General features: G+C 46.1%; 1 protein-coding gene across 15 annotated transcripts in view; it reads right to left on the reverse strand.

The window, feature by feature from the left end:
- Positions 1-998: 998 nt before the first annotated feature.
- The window catches only part of LOC120898282 (glutamate-gated chloride channel), a 91,289-nt gene continuing 72,164 nt past the window's right edge, over positions 999-20,123 (reverse strand). For 4 of the 15 annotated variants that reach the window (XM_040303899.1, XM_040303902.1, XM_040303900.1 and 1 more), the window contains 8 exons: positions 14,606-14,675; positions 10,872-11,108; positions 10,558-10,692; positions 10,041-10,358; positions 8,275-8,396; positions 7,565-7,689; positions 6,665-6,697; positions 999-5,141 (listed from right to left, as the gene is read on the reverse strand). In XM_040303899.1, the coding sequence (XP_040159833.1) occupies positions 5,021-5,141; positions 6,665-6,697; positions 7,565-7,689; positions 8,275-8,396; positions 10,041-10,358; positions 10,558-10,692; positions 10,872-11,108; positions 14,606-14,675 (1,161 nt within the window). In that variant the 3' untranslated portion in view covers positions 999-5,020. The remainder of the gene's footprint in view (positions 5,142-6,664; positions 6,698-7,564; positions 7,690-8,274; positions 8,397-10,040; positions 10,359-10,557; positions 10,693-10,871; positions 11,109-14,605; positions 14,676-20,123) is intronic. The other 11 variants (XM_040303911.1, XM_040303913.1, XM_040303912.1 and 8 more) reach the window with 6 other exon arrangements.

Genomic DNA, 20,123 nt, shown 5'->3' on the forward strand with positions numbered 1-20,123 from the left:
TCCTACAGTGAAATGCACTTTTGTTTACATTCCATCTCACACCCTCTCCCTCTCTCCCTCTCTCCCTCTTCCCCGCTGTACAACAACGTACCCTTTTTTAACCCCCTCCTATCCGAATTGTCCACCCATTTCTGATGCAGGTTTTGTACCGCCACCCATCTACTACCGAGCGCTGGGATCTACAAAGAATACCCCCTTCCCTTCCCTTCGTCTCATGGCACGTTGTCATAGTAACCACCGAAACACACTGCTCTACTGATCAATATAGACATTCGACGATCTTCCCCCCCCCCCTAGTAGCCACCAGGGTAGTGGTAAGGGGGTGCATTGGGGCGGGGCGGGAAATTGTTTGAGTTGGGGCTTTCTTCCTTTTTGTTTTGTAACATGAAACGTTTAAAGATTCGACACTAGTATTTTACACAAGTACATCATTACGGTAGCTACAGTACGGATACGACGTCCCTTCCGACATTTCCCTTTCCCTGGTGCTGATATATGTATCATCTACCCCCCCCGCCTCCCGTAACTACTGCCAACCCGCACAACGATCAAATGTTACATGCAGGGTGCAGGGGATTTTTCTGTGTGTTTGTGTGTGTTTGTGTGATTAGTTCGCTTTGCTAGGCTTTCATTTTTAATGGACAACATTTTGCTTGATGGTATTTCAGTAGTGCACCTTCGCGGGAAGCAGTGGTTGCAGTGCCGCGAAGGTAAGTATTTTGTGTCTTGATTGTGTGTGTGTAAAGTGGCAAACACTGTGGAAGATGCCAATTTTGGTTTGGAGCTCGCTCGCCTTATCATAATTAGCTTTGCATTATGAAGCTAGCCTTCGCCGCTCTCGTACTCGTTGCAAACCAGCGTCCAGCTAGGCCGTGTATGTGTGTGTGTATGTGTTTGTTGTTCTCCTTTGTGTGTGTGGGTACGATCTCCACGGGTACGACATAACATTGTTCGTTAAAATCTGGAGTTATTATGTGTTATCTTCATTTCATGTTTTCTTTTTTTTCTTTTTTTGTTTAATGCACAGCACCACAGTTACAAGGTTTTTTCTTCTTCTTCTTCTTTTTTTCACCTCCATGTTCAACATTAACCACCGGTCACGTAGGAAAAAAATCTACAGTTGTATGCTTATAGACAGATTGTTTTGACACCTTTTTGCCATATTTACGTAGATAAGATTTGCTCTTTGATTGTGTTAATAACTCGATTAGCGATAAATCAGTGTTTGAGTGTGTTTGTTTTATTTTTCTGTTGCTGTTGCTTCCATTTCCTAGTCTTTTCTCACCCATTCTGTGCAACCGATGCCACTGGGTTGTGTGAAGAGTGTTTAGGTAGCTAACAATTATTGGCTTCGTAACAGTTAATATACGAAATCATACCCATCGTATGAGTCATGCAGGCGAGCTCGCACAAGCAGCGAACAACACTGCCAGCCGGCTTCTACAAAATGCTCCGATGATGATCCGCCGGCAAACGAGAAAAGTTTGTCTGTGTGTGTGTGTTTTTGTGTGTGTGAGATAGGGAAGGAAACAAGACCACAACCACCAGAAGCAAGAAGCAAAAAAAAGAAAAAGAAAACGGCCGCAACGGACGCGCGCGCACGTGCAGCATGCATGAAATCTTTCATTATGAAATGGAAATATTTCAGTCCGGTGCGCGCGAAGAGCGAAACCCTACAACGGTCGCCCCTCGGCAGCTCGGCGCCTCGCAAATATCTCCACAACCCGGAAGTTCGAACTGTGTCTGTCGGTTTTGAAAGAATGGGCGGATTCGGTTCGCTTCCCATCGCTGGCCGAATTTCGCATCATTTTATGATAAACTTGTGTGTTTTGTGTTTGTGTGTCAGTTAAACTTATACTACACATGTGTGTGTTGCCTTATCCCTTAAGCATCGCGGTAGAAGATGTTTGCCCCGTTTGTAGGGCCGAAAACAAAAAACCGTGTTTTCGGTGTCCCCGGGGGGAGCGGTGTACCGAAGCTCCTTTTCCTCCTACGGTACGTTGCAGTTTTGCAGTTTCACTCTTCACTCGTGTGTGAACCCAAATAGGTGGATTTTGGTTGAAAAAGTCGTTAAAAAGAAAGTCAGTGGCGCGTGAAGTAGGTTTAAGTATAGTTGTTTTTTTTCACACTCGGTATTGTTGTTTGTTGCAGGTTTTGTTGTTCTCCCTTTAGCTCGCACTACTCGGCCTCCCCTTCATCTCCCCCCTTCCCCTCTAAGCCACACTGCTAACACTGGTTTCTTCTCCCAGGATTCTGATCACTAGAGCTTTTCTGATCTAGAAAATACGTTAAAATTTCATATAAAAACACGTGCAAACCACATAACGCAGCTCATCGAAACGGCTGGATGGTTTGGCTAGCGTTATTTATCGTAAAGTGTTTAATTTGCTCCTCCCGATCCCCGCGTACTTACTTAGAAAAAACCCAAAAACAAAACACATTACACTACAGAGAACAGTTGTTTTTTTTTGTTTGTTGTTGTTTGCTTCAGTTTTGTTTCTCCCTTTGATTCGTTAATGTTTTTAACACCCTTTTTTGTTGTTTCCGTTTTCTGTTCCTTTTGTCTTCGGTACGATTCTTTCTTCATTCGCTTTTGTTTTTGCGTTCGTTTTCTTTTCTTCTTCTGTTCCTACCACGCGCTCGTTCGCGCTACTCTTCTCTCTGCTCGTCCCCGAATTCTGCCCCTTTTGTTCTAACACGCATTCTCACATAGCACAGTAAAGTAGCACTACCATTTATAACATCTAAAATAATCTTCGTTCGATTTGTTTGACATGTCTTTTGCTTATCGTACTAAAGTTTATGCGCACTGTGTTTGCTTGTTTGTTTGTTTGTCTGTTCTGCTTGTCTAGTGTATTTCATTGTGTGTGTGTGTTTTGTGTTCTTATTGATAGAATTTGTAATTCATTTGGTTTCTTATATGTTACACGATCTTTTGCAATCATTTATATTCTCTTAGCTGTGTTGATAGAATCTCGTTTGTGTGTGTGTTTTTTTGTTTGGTTTTTCACTTAAGTTTTCTCTCTTTGCGTTGTGCATTCGTGACAACAATAGCTATGACCCTGTAATTTTTTTAAAGAGTTTGTATCTTTCCCACTACGCTAAAGAGCCGCCCTTCGTCCTACTCGTCTTCAGTTTTTTTTATCCCCCCCTCCTTCCGTCGAACATCGTCAGCACTTATTCGTTCTTTTTCTGTTTGTTTTAAATGCCTAGTGCGTTTATACGTTTAAGAAAAACTGGTGAACTATTTATCTTCCTGCACGGGAATAGCTTATACGATTGTTTGCAATGTGTTACTTGTGTGGCCTTTCGTGTTGCATTAATTCTTCCTCGATTCTGCCTTATGATTACGGTGTGTTTGAGTGTGTGCGTGTACCCTTAGTGTGTACACGTGTTTTTTTTGAATTGGTTTTTGGATATAGCTTATGAAAGAACATTGTGTTTCGCACATAGAGTTGTTTGTTTTTTTTTGGTAATAGATTTTCTTACTTCCCTTTTTTTAGTACAAAAACTACCGCACAGTACGTCTCTCGTCACGCTCTGTCGCACACACACATACGCTGTTTTAGTCGGGAATGGCATCTCAAGCAGGCTGCGTATACAGCCTATGACATTGAATGGTTTGTAGTTAGCTTGGTGAGTGTATGTGTAGTTTTGATGAGTGCATGTTGAACTTATTAGTACAATGCAACAGAAGCGAATGTGATTGGAAGGACAAGCATATCATTCGTCCAGCTGATTGTTGCAGTTCATTTTAGAAACGATCAAACATTAATCGTTCCGTCCGAAAGGGAATTTGTGTGATGTGCGAGTGTGTTGCAGCTTTCAAAAATCAAAGGATCATGTTTGAATCAGAACGTAGGAAGAACATTCACTTCCTGCAGGCGGATGTACGAGGCGTATGCTTGAGTGTCCCGGTCCGCATTCACAACCGCAAATGTTTTAACAACTATGGCACTAGCTTAATGGGACCAGGGACCCATTCAGGAGAGGCGATCCCTGTGTGTGAGACAGCTTCCTTCCATCGTCAGCAAAGGTAAAAGCAAAAATCAAATTTGAGGTTTACTGAGCACTTGTGTGTGTTTGAAAAGGTGAACTAATTGAAGCTAAAGGCACTATCCGTCCAAACTACCGAAGAAACCGAGCATATGGCAGCGTGGTTTGTATGTTTGTTTGTAGTGGTTGCAGTTGTGCATTTGTGTGGTCGAAAGTCGTAGTTTGGGGGTGTCGATAGGGATGAAACAAAGCTCGTGGCGGTAGGGAAAACGAAAACGAATACCCTCTTAATAGGATGATCCAGGAAAGGTCTCCTGAAAGTATGCAATCTGGATGATAAAATTCATTTGTTTGGGCTATGCTTATCTGTCTGTGCTGTTATTGCTCTCTATCTGGGTTCGATCGATGTTACAAGCTAGTATGTAGAGGGTGTGTAGACTGTTGCATTTGGTGAGCTGTCTGTGATTCGGGGGCTATCTATGCCAGTAATGGTGCTATTTGATCTGTATCCTCCGCTTACACGATGCTGTCGGTGCGCTATAACTGAACTATTTTGTGTGCTACATATCAACATGCATGAGTTGTTTACTGCTATTGTTTCTTTTTGCTGTGTTTGTTGTGCTGAACTTGTTGCGCTTCTGATTAAACTGTTGCTAACAATTGAGCGTGCCTGGGGGCGTTTCTTGTACTCTTAGTACGCGTAGTATGCTATGACTTTTGTTGCTATCGATGCTGAGACGCACTGCTGTTGCGTGTGTTGCCCTGGTGACGCGTGTTATTCTCCCGCTTGGCGTTGAGCTGTCAGTCGTCGACGCAGAAGGAAAGCGAACTGAAGGTGCGTACTGTGCGTGCGCAATATAGGCGGGCGTGCAGCCGTGGCTCGCTGCGTCTTCCAGTTGTCGTTCATCGGCATCACGCACTACGGCTGGTAGTGGGCGAGCGTGCTTTGTTGGATGGGTTGGCTGCTGTGACGCGGCCGTACTATATTGCTAACATCGTGACGGGGAACGGTCCGTTCGCTCGCTTAGTCCTCCTCCTCTTCGCGGAAGAGATAGGTGCTCCAGTAGACCAGGTTGAACAGGGCAAACACCAGCGGGAACGTTATTCGGGAGATAACGTCGATGCGCTTCGACCGTGAGCATTGCCTGGTGCAGAGAAAACGTGGGTTCGATTAGCGGGCTGACCATGGCATAGTTGTGGCGGTTTTCGCGCTCGGTATCGCGAACTACATGGCGATCAACGATCGATCAACTAAGTGGACTAGATTGCTTATCACGCACCAACACGGAAAACATATGCAGACAAGACAAGGTAAGTTATTCTAGAGTACATGTGAGTACATGTGAGGTATATATATATATGTTTGAACTAAGTTGTGGATGGATGTGATGAAGTAGTTTCATTCGACGCATTCCAAAACTGAAAACGGCGAGTAATAGATCAATGGGGAGCCGGGAGTGGAAAAGTAGTACGAATTAGCGCATTTACGGTTCAGTCTGTCTTGATGAATGATATATGCTTCTTTCGAAATGCGTAAAAATGATTAGAGGTTTTAGTATTTGGAAAGAAAAGTAACGAAATAGAAGAGTAACATAAGCATCGTACTAAGAAATGAAAAAAGGTGTGTAGCGTTCTCTGATTGTTAGTATCGGTGTAGAGCATGTGTGTTTATGCATGAGCTTGTGTGTTTTAGTGAAACCACTCGCTTCACACTGCATTTGGTATGAAGTTTTTTTTTGCGAATGATGGTTAGCATGGAATGGAACGTAGGACGAAACGACCGGGAAACTTACTACTTTTGCTTCGCTATCGCCAAGGATAAGATGAAATATGGAATGAGTATTTACAACAATGCCATTGAGTGGGGTATGAGTGATAGGTATGTTGGTTGCAGGTTTTTGTTTTTTTTTTGCTTTCTAGTACAGCAGCATTTGTCTAATTTAAAACAAAAAATGTACAATGATGGATGTAAATGAACATGCCGGAGCTGTCCAATAGGAAACTGAACTTAATGTGTTTTACTCGATATTAAACTAAATCGCTGGAAAGAAATCCTTTCAGAACGGGTACTGTAAGGCACAATGTAAATCATGATGCTAACTATCACACTATGAAATGGTGTATTAATTGAAGGATAACGACTCAACAGCCAGTTCTTATGAAACTAGCAATGAATGAGCAAAAATCCCATACAAATTGCATACATTTAGGCGTTATAGCAGTTTTCCTTGCATATATTCAGGCGAATATGAGATAGAAAATATATCTATCAACCAAACAGAATGATTTTTTTACAGTGAATATGCCAGCAAAGATGGGCTAGTTGCTCGAATAAGCGAAAACAATGCATCCTGTTTATTGATAAGCATGAAAAGGAAGCCAAACACGAACAGTTTTGACGGCCTGGGATAGATGAAACATGATAATAACTATAGCAAACGGTATTATACTTGGTAGTGAAGAGATAAAGAGAAAAATAGAGAGAGAGAGAGAGAGAGATAGTGAGTGAGTGAGAGAGAAAGAGAGTAACAAAAACAACAGAACCAAACGAAAGAAGAAAAAGAAACGTATCTTCTATAGTACGAGCGTTATTAATAATGATGCTTATTGTTAGGCGATAGGCAGGCGAAATTAGTAAATTGGTAGTAGTAGTAGTAAAGGTAGTTACCCTCGTCCCAGACACGGCACCTTTTTGAAGGGGCTTTAGTAGTCGGGTGTTCGGGATGAAGTGAATCGGTTTCGGAGTTTGTTTGAACAAATATTCCAAAATTTCCGTTACATGGAAGAATAAACAGATGGCATATTACATATTGAACACGCTGTCACGGTGGGCTATGCGGCGCACTTAAAACTCTGCCAGCGGTGGTTATAGTAAACGCTATGTGTAACGCTGCATATTGACAAAAGGGAACGCGGTATGGGCTTGTTGTTCGCGCTTGGGAAGCTCAACAGCGTTTCAGAGATGGGAAGAAAGAGACTCACAAAGAGAGACACGGACAGAATTAGAAAAAATAGGTTGGTAGCGAGAGAGAGGGAGAGAGAGAGAGATAGAGACTTAGTGTGAAGCCTAATAGTATAAGCCCTTTCACGTGTCAGGTGTGTAGATTTCGTTGTGAACATATACTCTATCGGTAGCAGTATACGGGTGAGTGTAGTAGTAGTAGTAGTAGTAGCTGTTTGTGCAAGAGTGTGTTTGCTGTGGAAAATGAAAAATGTTTGCACCAAAAACCAACCCAATCGACTTACAAACACAACGGACGGAAGAGAAAGTAGTCGCGGAAACAGAAATAAAAGGAACACAACCACACCAAGGACACTAAAAGAACACAGGCGACCGTAAACGGAAACGGAAAGATGGGAACGGAAAAAACGGAAATGCATTTGGCAAAGTTCGCTTTGGAATACACGATGCACCGACAGCGCTTTTTTCGGTTGCTGTTTCGGTTTGCTGTTGCCAGTGACGAGCGCCATATTGAAAGCTTCCGAGAAAGTGGCAGAGCAACGAGGGGCTTTGGAGAAGAGATACGTGGCACGGTACAGCACGACGACATAGCACGACTAAGCTTACCTGGTCGGGAACTTTGACAGCCAGCTACGGCAGCAGTTTGGCCGCTTGGGGGCCTGCATGTGCACCTCGCACTGGCGCAGTTTCTCCAGTGCCAGCGGATCACCCGGGTGGCGTACCAGCGGTTTCTGGAAAACAGGAGGGGGGGGGAGAGGGGAGTGGTAACGCAAAGGAAATTATTACTCGCACTGACAGACAGAAGGCAGCTAGAGCGGGGCTCTGGAGGATGCTATTAGCAGACTGTTGCTGCTGCAGATGAAGTTGTTCCTTAATTTCTGCTTAACCGAAAAGGCTTCAAGAAGATGGAGGGAAGTTTAGCTTGCTACAACGTTACAAGTTCGGAGGTAATGGTAATTGCAATTGACAGGGCTTCAACTTTCCGCCGGACAGCAACCTGGGAAGCTTGAGCATATCGCATCGGTCTGCGCGTGGTACTCTGTTTCTAAAACACATACAAAAGCAAACAATAAACTACCGTGTGTCGTATCGATCGACTGTAAAATCTAATAGTAAAACGCTCAAACACTAATAAAATCTGTACGATGTTAAAGGCGATCACTTATATCATTGGTCGAAAGTCGGCTAGATTTGCTTTCTGATTAGTGGCGGCGCCGTTCCCACAAGACGTCCCGGGTCGCGTGAGGGTTAGGGTCCCAAGAAACAAAGGCGCATGGCGCATATCCCCCGCAAAACCCGCCCGCACGGATACGAACCATCGCAAAGGTGGCGTTGCTGTCGGTGTCCAGCAGATCCGAGGCCGCGTCCAGGCTGGCCTGCTCCATTTCGCGGCGCTTTTTCTTCATATTCTCTCGGTGCATGTCTGCTGCCCTATCCGCTTGGTGAGCATGAATGGATTGATATAGAAGCGCAAAAGAATTTATGTGTTCCAAAATGGGAGGAAAAAATGAAGGATGAGGCGTACGATGGCGATGATGATGATGATGATGGGGGAATGATTGAGGGTGGCGTTAGGTAGGTGTGTGTGAGTGTGTGAGTGAGTAAAAATCATGATCGCGACCGTGCAGAAGGAATGAAATTGCGGTGGAAGTGGATTGGTGGAAGTGATTAAGAATGTCAAAACCGACAACAACACATCGAGTGAGGGGGTAGGGTACAGGAAAAGGGAGAGCGAGGGAGGGATGGAATTAAGTTAACGAAACGATATCAAATCACGTGGACAGATGTATGTGTGTGACATACGATGGGAAACGTGATTTTTGTTTGTTGATTGAATGGCGTGTGCGCGCGCGCGCGTTGGCAAGCAGGTACGCAATGCGTGTGCGCATATGGTGTACGACCGATTGGACAGATGAATTGACAGTGAATGGGGCACAAATGTCATTTTGTGATTGATTTAAGGGAATCATGTGTGGGAAAGACGATTTTCCAGAAACAGGTTGATAGGTTGATGTGTGGGATGGAAATGAGCGACGTCGACGACGAACGAATCGCAAGGAGGTATGATGGTGACGGTGGTGGTACGGGAATCGGTGGTAACGGAAAAAATAACGTTTTTGCAACGAAAGTGTAATGTCGAACAACGCAAAACGAGTGATTGATCGCGAAAGAAATGACAAAGGTGGGCCGTTGCAGCGGACGGAGTAACGCAACCGGTAACGTAACGTAACGTAACGTGAGTGACGTGAGCAGCAGGAGGAGAGGAAAAAAGAAACGAAAAAAGAGATGCGGGTGACATCATTATAATCGGTTCGAACTACAGTTTGTTGTTATTTAGGTTGTATTTAGGTTGTACAGATATAGAAAAGAACATAGCCCAAAAAGAGACAAAGAGAAAGAGAGAGGAAGGGAGAGTAGAAGGGAGAGAGACGAGCACAGGTGGGGAAGTGGGACACAAGCACACAAAGAAAGGTTTGCATAGAATTTGCTTCTGCTTTGCTTTTGTTGGTGCATGTGGGAAAATGGAACACACACACATGGGGGAAGGGAAGGGAGCAAAGATAACAGAGCATCTGTACAGCAGAAAAGCGCCCGCCAACACACACTCACACACAAACGAATGATACTGTGGCACGGTCCTTGGATGGCTTAGCAAAAGTACCGTCGAGCAGAACAAGCACGTGCCTACTAACTGGCAGTACAGTTTGACATTTGACAGCTGTCTTCCGGGGGACGGCCGTTTGCTCGTGCTGTTTTGCTGCTCGGCTACTGCGACCACGGCTATACCGCCACGTGTTAAGACGTGTGACGTTAGTGGTCGGGTAGTAGCCGACCGGTCCGTCCGTCAAGTGCCCCAAGGGACGGGACGCAAACCATTCGCCGTGCATGTCGTGTGAGACGGAGCCTTTGCAGGGGCGGGGGAAACGAGGGTTGGGCGTGGAAAGGAACGTAAAAAGAACGGTAACAAACAGTGGGCTTACAGATACAAACGCATCAAAAGCATAAAACAAGGCGCGGCGCACCCACAACCAAAGGCGACACAGAGCTCTAAACACATACACGAACAATAAAATTAGCTAACCTGAACGGGACGCGTAGTTGACCAGGGCAAACTCGAGCAGGGCCCCGAACACAAACGTCAGACAGACGCCGGTCCACACGTCGATGGCTTTGGTGTAGGACACGGGCGGCAGCGACGCGTTGATGCCGGACGTTTGCGTCGCCATGGTGAGCAGCGTGGTGACGCCGAGCGAAACGCGCGCCGGCACCGCGCCCTGATCGAGCCAGAACGAGACCCAGGACACGATGACCAACATGCAGCAGGGGATGTAGATCTGGATCAGATAGTACGAGAACTCGCGCTTGAACAGCAGATCCACCTTCAGGCAACTGTATTCACCTGTGGGTCGTGCGCGAGTTTGTGTTTGTGAAGGCAACCGAGAGTGACAAGAGAGCGGCAGAGGAGAGAGAGAGAGAGAGAGAGAGAGAGAGACGGTAGACGGGTTAGTGGCGTAGTGTGTGTGTGTCGGTGGTAAACGGTGGTCCGCCACTATACGGGTCTCTGCACGAGACAGCATGCCCGAGTGACTGGCGCTTACCGGTGTTGGTTTTGCTGTTGCAGTAATCGGTCAAGAACTTCTCCAGCGTGAACCGGGGCAGATGCAGATTCTTCACCACCTGCACGGGGTCGCCCTCCTTCCACAGAAACACTAGATCGGCCGTCGTCCAACCATCTGCGGAGAATGCGGCAGCCGATTAGTTCCGTAGGGGTTGGTCTAACAGCGTCGGGCAACGGACAATCGTGTGACAGTGTGTGTGCTTGTGTGTGTCAGTGTTCATGTCTCATGTGTAAGTATACCGTATTGGCGTGTTCGGTGTGTGTGTGTGTATGTTGATGAGAAACGGTACTTACAACTTGCCATACGCAGCGAGCACACCTGACGATCCAGTGGGTACAGCTTTAGATTCATCGGGCAGGCCAACGTGAGTGAAATACGTATGCTATATAGTACCGATCCGTACGGGAAGATACGGATGTAGACGTTCGGCATAATGATGTTGTGGAAGTGACCTTCCTTCTCGTTCGAGAAGAACAAATCAGGCATCCACACACGGTTTGCTTCGGTCAGTGTAAGGTACTTTAAGCGGCCTGCGTGGAAATCGTGGGAAGAACAGAGTGAAGATAGTGAAAGAGAGGGAGAGAGCGAGAGACAGAGCGAGAGTGAGGCAGAGATATATAGAGAGTGTAAGAGCGGGAAAGAGACAGGGTGTGTGGGGTGTATGAAGAGAGCTGGACGTTTTTGGAGCTAAACGAACTTTTTAGTACACCTAATCTGACGTTTCTCCTATGTACTAACGCTTGTGACAGTTCTTCTCCTTACTTTTTTCTATAAATACTACTCTTTAAAGCTGCTTTTTTAAGCAGAAAAAGCAATAAAAAAGGGCGCATATCCCATCGAAAGGCAAAAACCTTAGAATCTTTCGAAACAGTCACGAATCAACTTTTCACATTTATCTTCTGATTAATTATCTGTCACGCCCTTGGAGGCCCTTGCTGGATGCTGGGAGCGGTGTTGGCGCTGTTTGCAAGGATCGGCAGAATCGAGCATATCTGATTAAGCAGCAGAAGTGCATGCCCGAAACAATAAATCTTCCATTCTCTTTCATTTTATTGTCCACCCAACGGAAATGGGTCATCGGGGAGTAGTTTAAAAAAGGAATTAAACTGCGTTAGCAAAAGAAGTATGGTATTCACCGGGTATTCGGGACCGGGTCGCCGGATTCTTGGACCCAATTGTTGTTTGCTTAGGACAGTTTGTGTGCGCGCGTTCGCGCGTTTCGCTGTCCGATTGGTTCCAATTTCTCAAGAAGAGGAAGTAGAATGTGAGGCAGTAGGAGTCGTTAACAGTTGGTGGAGTATCAATTTTGAACCATTTTTATGATCTCAAATTCATAGGGAAGAATGGAGAAGCTGAAGCTTCGTTTGACTGGTGCTTGCATAGTACGCATCACACACACACAGACACACAGCCTCTAAGCTTGTGAGAGCAGAGGCCGGTTGTCCTGGAAGACTTGTTTGCACTTAAGGCTTTGAATTTGAAGTCTGGCGGTGTTGAGTTGGGTGGTTGGGGAGAGTGAGAGAGTTGGGGGGGAACTTCAACGATGGTTGGTTGGTTGGTTGGTAGGTAAATTATGATTGATATGTAAACTTTACAGCCCTCGCCTAGACATACACTGACCGAAGACCGAACGAAGGCTGCGATAGACCGTAGTCGATGATAGATCCGTGTTTCATGGCCCTCGTCGACCAGCCCTTTAACCGTCGGTCCGTACCGCTAGAACCTTTTTTTTCTGGTGTGTGTGCTTGTATGTGCGCTGTCCTGGTAGCGAAGAGGTGTGTGCTTGCTTGTGTGCTTGTGCCTTGTACACGTTGCCTCGACCCGTTTCGGCGACAACCGCGCGACGACGACGACGACGACGACGACGAAAACGACGTTTTATGATGACGAACCTCTCTGATAATGGGGTTTCTCGTCTCAACCGTGGGACAAGCGCCGGTGGCGACGGCAACGCTAAATGGTGTGTGGATGCGTGCGCGCGTGTGTGTGTGCATACATGTGTGTACAATTTATTTGTTGCCTCGCCATTGCCTTAACGAGCCGCCCGAGACCCGGGAATTGATTTCTACTACCGAACGTCGTTTGGTGATCAGAAAAATCGCCCATATCGCTTCCGGTACCGGAAACGGATAGGGAACATACTGTTTACTGTTTCGAGTTGTGTGGTGCTGTTGCGCCCGGGGACACTCCACACGGGGACACTCGTTTTATCAACATGATTGCGTTTTTGGAACTTCCCTCCGGGGTACGGATTTTCTTTTTTTCCGAATTTGATGAAGATGAAGCAGGAACACATACACACACAGAGACAGACACGAAAACAGGCGTTGTTGGTTTATGGTTGGGATGAGTGTGGTTGGGCGAGTTTGACAGGGAATTGGGGATGGAGGTAGAGATTGAAGGTGAAGACACATATTAAGAAGGCCACGGGCACATGATCGAAGCACACAATATGTCTGTGCCGGAGCGTATGTGTCAATGTTTAAAGAATCGAACCGGAAATGCCCAATCCTTGGAGTAGCTTTGGTAAGTGCCCGGGCCAACCGAGGGCCGAGAGAGGGATGAAACGAAGCATGGTGATCTCGGACGGGAATATCAATATTTCGCAAGAGTTCGCGAGATTTTTGTAGTGCGCTGATTGCCTCCGTTCAAATAGTAGGGATGGTGAGGGGTTTGGTTTTTTGGTTGCCTCCATCCTGGGACGACGAAGCGGGATGCTGAAAGTGGTCGCGGGAAGGGCGAGAAGGTTATGAGGACGGATGGTGTTACTTCCCCTCGGGCAATGATGGTGGTAGTAAAAGTTGTTCCGGGCCTCAGTCCCGTTTTCCTCCCTCCCCCCCCCCCCCCCTTGAGGGAACGCAAAAACCCTTGATTGGCACGTTCTTGGGGACGTTCTTGCGTCGGTGATGTGTGTCGTAGCCTTTGGGCCGGATCGGTCGATGAAGCGTAATCGAATTTCGTCAGCAATCTAGGCAGCGCTAGGCAAAGTTGCCGCCTTGCTGTGAGTGGCAGCCGTGCGCAGGACAGAGTGGGAAGAGGGGGAAGAATTTCAAGTTTGTTCCGGTAATCGATGGTGTTCGGAAGCGTTCGCCCTCCCTTGTTGCTATCTTTCCGTTTCGTTTCTGCACGTGCGGACGTGTGGAAGAGGTCCGGAACTACGAAACAAGCACGTGCGCGACGTTTGATCGGGAAACGAACGACGGGACGGAGGACTGCTACTTGGGCGATAGGCTACTGCGACCGGGAGAGCCTTGACTTGACGCCGGCGGTGGATGATGAGAGATGGCTGCAATGCGGTGTGCCTAAATGTAGGCGCTTTAGCAACGTTGACACGCGCGCGTTCGTTTGTGTGTGTGCGGGAGTGGGGAATGGAGGAGTCAAAACATTATTATGGTCTCCCAGATCCCCACACTCTCCCACATCAAACGAGTGGTAAGCCGAGTGTAACATATCGAATTTACGATCGAGGAAGGCGAGGAAACTGATTTTCGGTACAAAGTCCCGGGTCCCGATCTCGGGCCCGCTTTATAGGGTCGAAATTGGCAACCGGATTTTTGCCATTTGCCAATGTGGATGTGGCTTGTGGCGGTGGTGCGGTGTCGCGGTGACGCGGTGCAAAGCCTACTCTAATTTCCCGCTACAAGAGATGATTGAAACGCTTATGACGTTTAGCGAAAATTTAATCTGTACGACGACGACGACGACGACGATGAGGAGCCCACCCACGGATGGGTTTGCTTTGGCATGGCTGTACGAGGCAGGGATTGTCTGAGTGATCGACCCTGCGCTGAATGGCACTACTGACGAAGGGCGCTAGAGGGCGTTGCTCTATGCTAGTACATCTTGACTTTTATCGCAGATCAAAACTGGAAACGTTGTTCGAAATAAAAACTCGATTTTCGAAGACCGTATGGGTACGACGCAATTAATTTGCCTTTAAGAGCTCAAAGTTTACATGTCACAGCATCCCAAAATAAGACCCCATAGCATGTATCTAATCCCCGTCACAGCGTTACACCATACTTACCTCCGATGTCATCGAACTTTAATCGTTCGTCCAGCCACTGTTCTCGGAACGTAAGCTGTACACTGTACTCCTACGGGTTCGTCATGATATTTTGGGTGTGCATTTATGTGCGCGTGTGTGTGTGATTTCGTATTTAATGTACATGTTTGTTTAAATTTTCGTTTCGCACGTTTTGGTTGGACATCAACGGTTGGATTCGACGGGACGGGCGCAGCGAAGAGCGAGGTAGCAGCCATGTTGGGAAACGAAAGAAGAAAAACATTAGTGACATCTGGCGACAAATATGCGCACTGTGTGTACTTAGGTCGTAGACGGTAATGATTGTATTGGTTGGGTATTGGATTTTTTGTTTTGCTTTTTGGAGTTGATTAATTTAGGTATGGTTGTTAGGTATTTTTAACAAACAGTAGCTAGTTTTGGTCAAGGGAATTAATAGAGTAGAGAGAGAGAGAGAGAGAGAGAGAGATAGAGAGCGGGGGAATACTAAGGGTCAAACAGTTGGAAATGGCGGTGTGGTAGGTTTACTTCTACAATGCACTGAGGGAGTCATTGAGGGAAAGGAAGGAAAAGGAATGTAACATTTTCCGGTCTATTTTGCTATCTCGAGCAACTATTGTACTGTACATCAGATTAAACAATGAAATGGTCAAATTAATATTCTTCCTCTATAATCCTCTCTTTGGGGTTTTTTTTTGCGAATATTTCTCACTATACGTTGGAACTGTACTCGCCGGCACATACACACATAAACCGGAAAAGGATTTGAATAGTGTATGGGCGGATGTTGGGAACAGTGGCGGGGGAAAAAAGGAAGTTTCTACCAGTGGAGCAAATATTTTTTTTTTGTGTGTAGATGGAATCAAACTTTCCCTAAACATTATCCCTCGCTGGATCTGGGGTTTGTCTCGCTAAAAATAAAGAAACTAAGCCTCGGAATATCCGGCAGCGCTTCTAAAACCCTGCACGGCGTAGGTAGGATACAGGAAGGACGGTTTGAGAGAGCAAGAAAGAGAGAGAGAGAAAATAAAGTAGACAAAACACTCACGATACTGATTATTAAACATGGTACAAGAATTGGAAGGATTGTCGATATTTTTATTACAAAATATCCGGAAATATGACCGTAAAAAAGGGGACAAAGGGGTTTCAAAACGGTAAGGGACCAAAGGAGTGGATTGGTGGTGGGTTTGTGGGGTTGGGAGGAACAGTGGGTAGAAATAGTTTCCATCCAGTTGGTCACAGTTGAGCCATCACGGTATGATGCCATGATGTGCTCTAGAGTCTGCATAATTAATACATTGGAATGAGTCGGAAAGTGTTTTGTTCAAAAAAACAAGACTGAGTAAAGGAGAAAGAGAGCGAGATAGTGTGAGTGTGTGTGTGAGAAAGAGAGAAAACTAACTTGAAACTATTTTTTTTATATGTACGAGGTAGAAAGAGAGAGAAAGATCGAGGAATAGAACGATAAAAAGGACCAACAGTTACTCGAGATGATGGTAAAAAGATAGGAAAAATCTAGTAGGAAGAAACCAGTGTTTGATAGAGCGAGAAAGTAAGGTTGGTAATTACTAATAAAGGATCTCCAGAGCATGTTAAAAATGAATAAAATTTGAGACCGAGTAAAAGAGTAGGTAACCAAGAGAGAGAGAGAGAGAGAGAGAGAGAGAGAGAGAGAAGGCAAGGTACACTAGGTCAAACTTCTTACGGTACGGGAAAGAAGAAAAGGAGGTTAAAAAAAGGCAAAGAGTATGGGGAGCATCAGAATGTAAAGAATGCAAAACGGGTTGTAGTCGATAGTGGGAGTCGGAGTTGAAGGACTTATTCCAGAAGGATGGTTTCGGGATGGTGTTGGTTGGGAATCGGTTTCACCAAGCAGTCTTTCAGGAGGGTAGTGGATGGTAGTATGCGGGAATGCGTCGTCTAAAGTATGTAAATTAAAGCCCGAACAAAACGGCACTTCGGAATACCGAAGAGAGAGAGAGACTTGTGTGTGTGTGTGTGTGTGTTTGTGGTAGGTGTAAAGGGGGGTATAGGGTTCGGAAAAGCACTGAAACATCCATGAACTGAAAGCTTCGCGGTAAATTGGGCATTTTTTTTTTAGTACGCTTTTAAGGAAAACTACTATCCATAAAGGTAAGGGCGGTGGGCAGTGTGGACACAAAAGGAAAGGGACCCAGCACACAACAAGCAAAGGTCCATGGGGAGGTAGATTGCACCAAAAAGTGTGGAATTTAAAAATGTTGTATGCATTAGTTGCTTTTTTATCATTTTAAAGCTGTACTCGCAAGAGAAAACAGCACCTTGTGCTTGTTTTGCTGTACCATTTTGGAAAACATCCCAGCGTTGTTGTGTGCTGGTTTTGCCGAATGTCGAATTTCTTTTGAACTGACACCATATAAAAAAAACTGTAACCACGAATGCATGCATGACGATAGGAGAAAAAGAAGAAAAAGAGGGAGACAGAGAGAGAGAGAGAGAGTGGCAGTTCCGGTGCCAAGACTCGGTGGCGATTCGAAAACCTTGCCACCTTTTTGCGCATTTAGTTCGCTCTCAGTGTGGCGGTGGCGGTGATTGTGTCGTTGTTTTTAAGGTTGGAAGGGGGAAAAAACTGGTGGCTGGTGGGGATGGTGGATTTTTCAAAAAAATTAAACTCGTTTCTTGTATGTGTGTGTGTGTTTTTCCTTATCTAAAACATTCCAAATTGCCCGGCTCGGGGGGGTTTTTTCTCTCCCCCCGGAGCGGGAGCAGTGCGGAGTGGTGCGGCCATGCAAGGTACAGCCGTTACTGATAAGAACAGTGGTGGAATGTTGGAAAGGTGAGGAGGAAGAAGGAAGGGAGGGAGTAAAATAAAAGACAACATGCAGCAAACCCTTGTCATACCATGCACGGGCAGGCAGCAGCCACAGAACATGCAAGGTGACGTGCAGAAGCGCACATGCAGCATGCAGCATGCAGCCAGAGCATGCACCTGGATGATGTGGTCGTTAGGCTGCGACGCAAGGCAAGATAGGCAGCGGAGGAGAGTAGTAAAATAAAATAAAATAAAAGAAAAAACACATGCCATACCATGCCATGCCGTGAAGATGCGATTTATCGAACCATGCAAACAAAGGCTATACAGTGTTCGGTGTAGTTGTTCGTGCTTTAGTCGTTTGCAGTAGCAGCGTTTTGAAAGCACCAGGTAAGTAATAGCAAATGGGGAAGGATGAAAGGGGGGTGGGGTGGAAAAAACCTACAACAGGACCAAATCTAATGCTTAATGCTATCATGCGAGAGGAAACATTTCATGCGACAAACGGCTGAGGTACACGAGACTACTACGCCACGATGCAGACATGCACAGGCACACACAGGCACACAAGCACTGCTGCGTGTGAGAGGGAGGGAGGGAGGATAGTGATACACAGGCAGGTACAACATGCAACAATCATCATGCATTATCATCATCGTCGTCATCATGCTTTCATCGTTATCTACTTGTTCTACATGCACATGCACACATGCACACTGACAACATGCGCGAGCGCGAGCTGCATGCTTTTTCCGTCATGCCGGTGCACATCGAAGGCAGCTACGAAATATGAAATGATGCAGTAGTAGTAGTAGTAGTAGTAGGTAGTAGTAGTGATGGTAGTGGTAAAGGAAAAGACAAGACCAGAAAGAGAGAGAGAAAAAATGGAAATAAGATGTGGGTGAGTGTGAGAAGTGTGCCGGTTTTGATCGCAAAACCGATGCGCATGCAGCTAAAACGTACATGCAACCCTTTCACTATGCTGGAGAGCAAACCCTTATAGATGCGGCAGAAGAGAATCGCCGCAGAGACGCATTCGCGAGCATGCATTCGCGAGGCGCGTGTTAGTCAATGGACGGGGGTCTTATTTTTCTTCGTTTTTTTTTTGGTTTTGGTAATTTCGTTGCGTTTTTTTTTGTGCGCGAGGCTTTTGGACATGTTAGCTGCAGGATCGCACCCCGCGCAGAGTGCTTGAGGTGGCGAGCGAACGGGATACGCTTAGATCTCCGTTTTTTTCCCCGTTCCCGAACGGGATGCAGCAGCCCACGCTAAAGTCGGAAGAAAGTTGCCTAGAAAAAAAAACAACAACAACAAACAAATGATACCCTGGTAAACAGAAATGTAACAGAAGAAATAGAGACAGATAGAGACAGATAGAGAGAGAGTGAGGGGGATGTAAGAAAGATAGAGCGTGTAATACACTCCGACGAAGAGTATTGTATAGAAAAAGAAGCCACCACCCGCGGCTACTGGGCGAACCGGTGGGCCCGGTTTCGTCCGGAGGAAGCTGTGTCTTTACTCGTTTTGTTTTTTCTCCCTTTGCTTTCGTCGTCGTCGTCATCGTCGTTGTGGTTGTTGTTTTGGGTGTCGAGCTGCCCGTGCCCGTGGGTCGTCGTGGAAGGTGCTACTTTGACGGGCAGTAAGTTGCAACTGGACAACCGGAGTAACCTTATCCAGGCAGGTAGAAGCGGGGGTTAGTTTCCAAGGGCAACGGTTAGGGTTCGCTGAGGTGTTTTCGCCCGGTGTTTTGCGTGTAGTGTTGTGGGAGGGAGCTGTGTCGGTCGGTGTCTCATTTGGTTGGTAGTAGTGAGTGGGGGTGGGGGGCGGGTTGGGGGGGGGGTGGAAGTATGTTTGTTCAGTGTTGGTTGCATTTGCCCAGTTGTTTAAACATTGTCCACAGTTTTAAGAGTGATACCAGACAGAGAGACAGCGAGATAGAGAGAGTGAGTGAGAGAGAGATAGTTAGATAGAGAGAGAAAGAGAGAGAGAGAGAGAGAGAGAGAGAGAGAGAGAGAGAGAGGATTGAAAATGGAAAGGAGCACGGGGTAGTTATGTGAATGCACGTTCAGAACGTGCACAGGAAGAACGGTGTCTCGTAGCTTGACAGATGCTGTCACTTTGACAGTTGTGGCGTGTAATGTGCTAGTAGTAGTGGTAGCAGTCTGGCATAGCGTAGACTTCGCCATCTTTTTACTACATCTTTCACATCTTCAGCACCTGCTTCATTTACTTGTCTTTTTTATGTAGCGTTTTGTTTTTCGTCCATGTTCAGTATGTGTGTGTGTGTGGGTGTGAGAGAGTGTGTATTTTTGTTGTTGCTTCGTTCGCTGTCTCGGGCAAAACCCATACTTGCCACACAAGGCGTCCTAACATACACAAACATACACACATACGCGCACGTACAGTCACATACTAACAAACGCACACATACACATACACATACACTAGAGCGGGAGCGTGCATACAACCCCATCAACCCTCTCCCCCCCTCCCATTTAGAAACGCGTTGACGGGAGGGGTGAAGGGGGTGTGTGGGGGGAGGGGCGGAGATTTCTCTTTCACATTCACCACATCCATTGGGAACCACGATGGAAATGAAGATCGAAATGAAATGGCACGAAAAGAAGGCACAAAATAGGAAACCATAAAATTGAACGAAGAAAAGTTCGATTTGATTATTTTGCGAGAAGAGCTGATACGCTGGGTAGTGAGACTTTTTATGTCGAG

The sequence above is a fragment of the Anopheles arabiensis genome, chromosome 2, assembly GCF_016920715.1.
Source record: "Anopheles arabiensis isolate DONGOLA chromosome 2, AaraD3, whole genome shotgun sequence".
Classification (NCBI taxonomy): domain Eukaryota; kingdom Metazoa; phylum Arthropoda; class Insecta; order Diptera; family Culicidae; genus Anopheles; species Anopheles arabiensis.